Source organism: Malurus melanocephalus, unplaced genomic scaffold, assembly GCF_030028575.1.
Source record: "Malurus melanocephalus ecotype Western Australia unplaced genomic scaffold, MMel_1.1 scaffold_7341, whole genome shotgun sequence".
Lineage (NCBI taxonomy): Eukaryota > Metazoa > Chordata > Aves > Passeriformes > Maluridae > Malurus > Malurus melanocephalus.
The window spans coordinates 1-1366 of NW_026630571.1; the positions used below are offsets into that span (position 1 = coordinate 1).

Sequence of the window (1366 nt, forward strand, 5' to 3'; positions counted from 1 at the left end):
GGGCAATGTCCAGCCTTGTGGCCGTGCCCCAGCTGCTGCCCCGGGCACAGGGGTGGCAGCTCCACCTTTGTCACCCGCTGTCGTGTCCCCACCACGAGCCGACAGTGACATCTAGTGACACCAAATCACTCCCCAAAGCCCCGACTGTGGAATGGTCCCAAATTTCCAACCCTGTTCCCGCAGCCTGGTCAGCGAGGAGCGGGGCTGAGCCCCAGCGCTGTGGATTAGTAAATACAACCAAACACGCATTTCCCGGGACTTCAGGCTTTGCTGACTCCCAAGCAGGAGGGCAGAGTGGCCGCAGTAGCGTGTTTTGAAGGCTTTTTTGGGGACAGTCGGGCCAGTTTTGGGTGCGCAAGGCAGCGAGCGAAGCCTCCTCTGTCCACGAGGAGAGACCTCATGTGAGGGGGCAACTGGTGATCCCGCCTGACAGGGCTGTGACGGCCATTCATCCACCGTTAAACAATAATATTTAATTGTGGAGAGACAGCAAACTCTTGTACATTTTTGGCGTGGCAGGGGGGGCGCCTCGATCCCCTTTTGGGGTGTTTTGGCGGTGTTTTTTGGGGTGTTTTGGCGGTGTTTTTTGGGGCGCTGAGGAAAGGGGGGGGGCTAAGATGGCGGCCGGTCCCCGCGCGCCCCGGGGCTGAGGGCGGCGATGGCGAGCGCGGGCGCCTGAGGGGCGCAGGGGGCGGAGGAGGAGGAGGAGGAGGAGGAACGGGAGGAGGAGGAGGAGGAGGAAGAGGAAGAGGCGCTGCCCGGCGGGTCAGGGCGGGGAAGTCGCCGCCCGAAGATGGCGGCCGCGGCGGTGGGACACGCCGGGGCTGCGGCGGAGGCGCGGTTCATCAGCAGCGCCAAGGTGAGCCTCCCCTCCGCCAGGGTCCGTCCCTGCCCGCCCGGCTCGGGGGGACACTGCGGGTAAAAGCCCTCAGGGTCCCCTGGGGATGGCGCGGTTCCTTCACCCCGCGGGCATGACTCGGCTTCGGGCGCGTCCCTGACCCGCGCTTGTCCCCCGGCAGGGAAAGGGCTTGTTCGCCACCAAAAACATCCGCAAAGGRGAAACAGTGTTCGTGGAGAGGCCGGTGGTGTCATCCCAGTTCCTCTGGAATGCCCTGTACAACTACCGAGGTGAGCGGCTGGCGCTGGTGGCGGGTCCCCACCCCTGTCACCTGTCCCGGTGAGGTGACCGCGGGACCCCAGAGGAGCTGCCCGGTGCCAGGGGAAGGGGTTGGATTTATCTTCTCACCACTATAARGGTGGCCCTGCTGCCTTTTCTGCCTCTGCGTTAAACTGTTGACAAGTTGAGGTGTCATCTGAGTGATGGTGACTTCCATCAGCACTGGAGGAGCACGTCAGGTGCTGCCAT

General features: G+C 63.6%; 1 protein-coding gene across 1 annotated transcript; it reads left to right on the forward strand.

Moving 5' to 3' along the window:
* The first annotated feature begins 756 nt into the window (after nt 1-756).
* Nucleotides 757-1196, forward strand: LOC130588590 (histone-lysine N-trimethyltransferase SMYD5-like). The gene is made up of 2 exons (XM_057389496.1): nt 757-859; nt 1020-1196. Exons 1-2 carry the CDS (start codon nt 794-796, stop codon nt 1179-1181), a joined length of 228 nt encoding a protein of 75 aa, XP_057245479.1. The 5' UTR covers nt 757-793; the 3' UTR covers nt 1182-1196.
* Nucleotides 1197-1366: the final 170 nt, after the last annotated feature.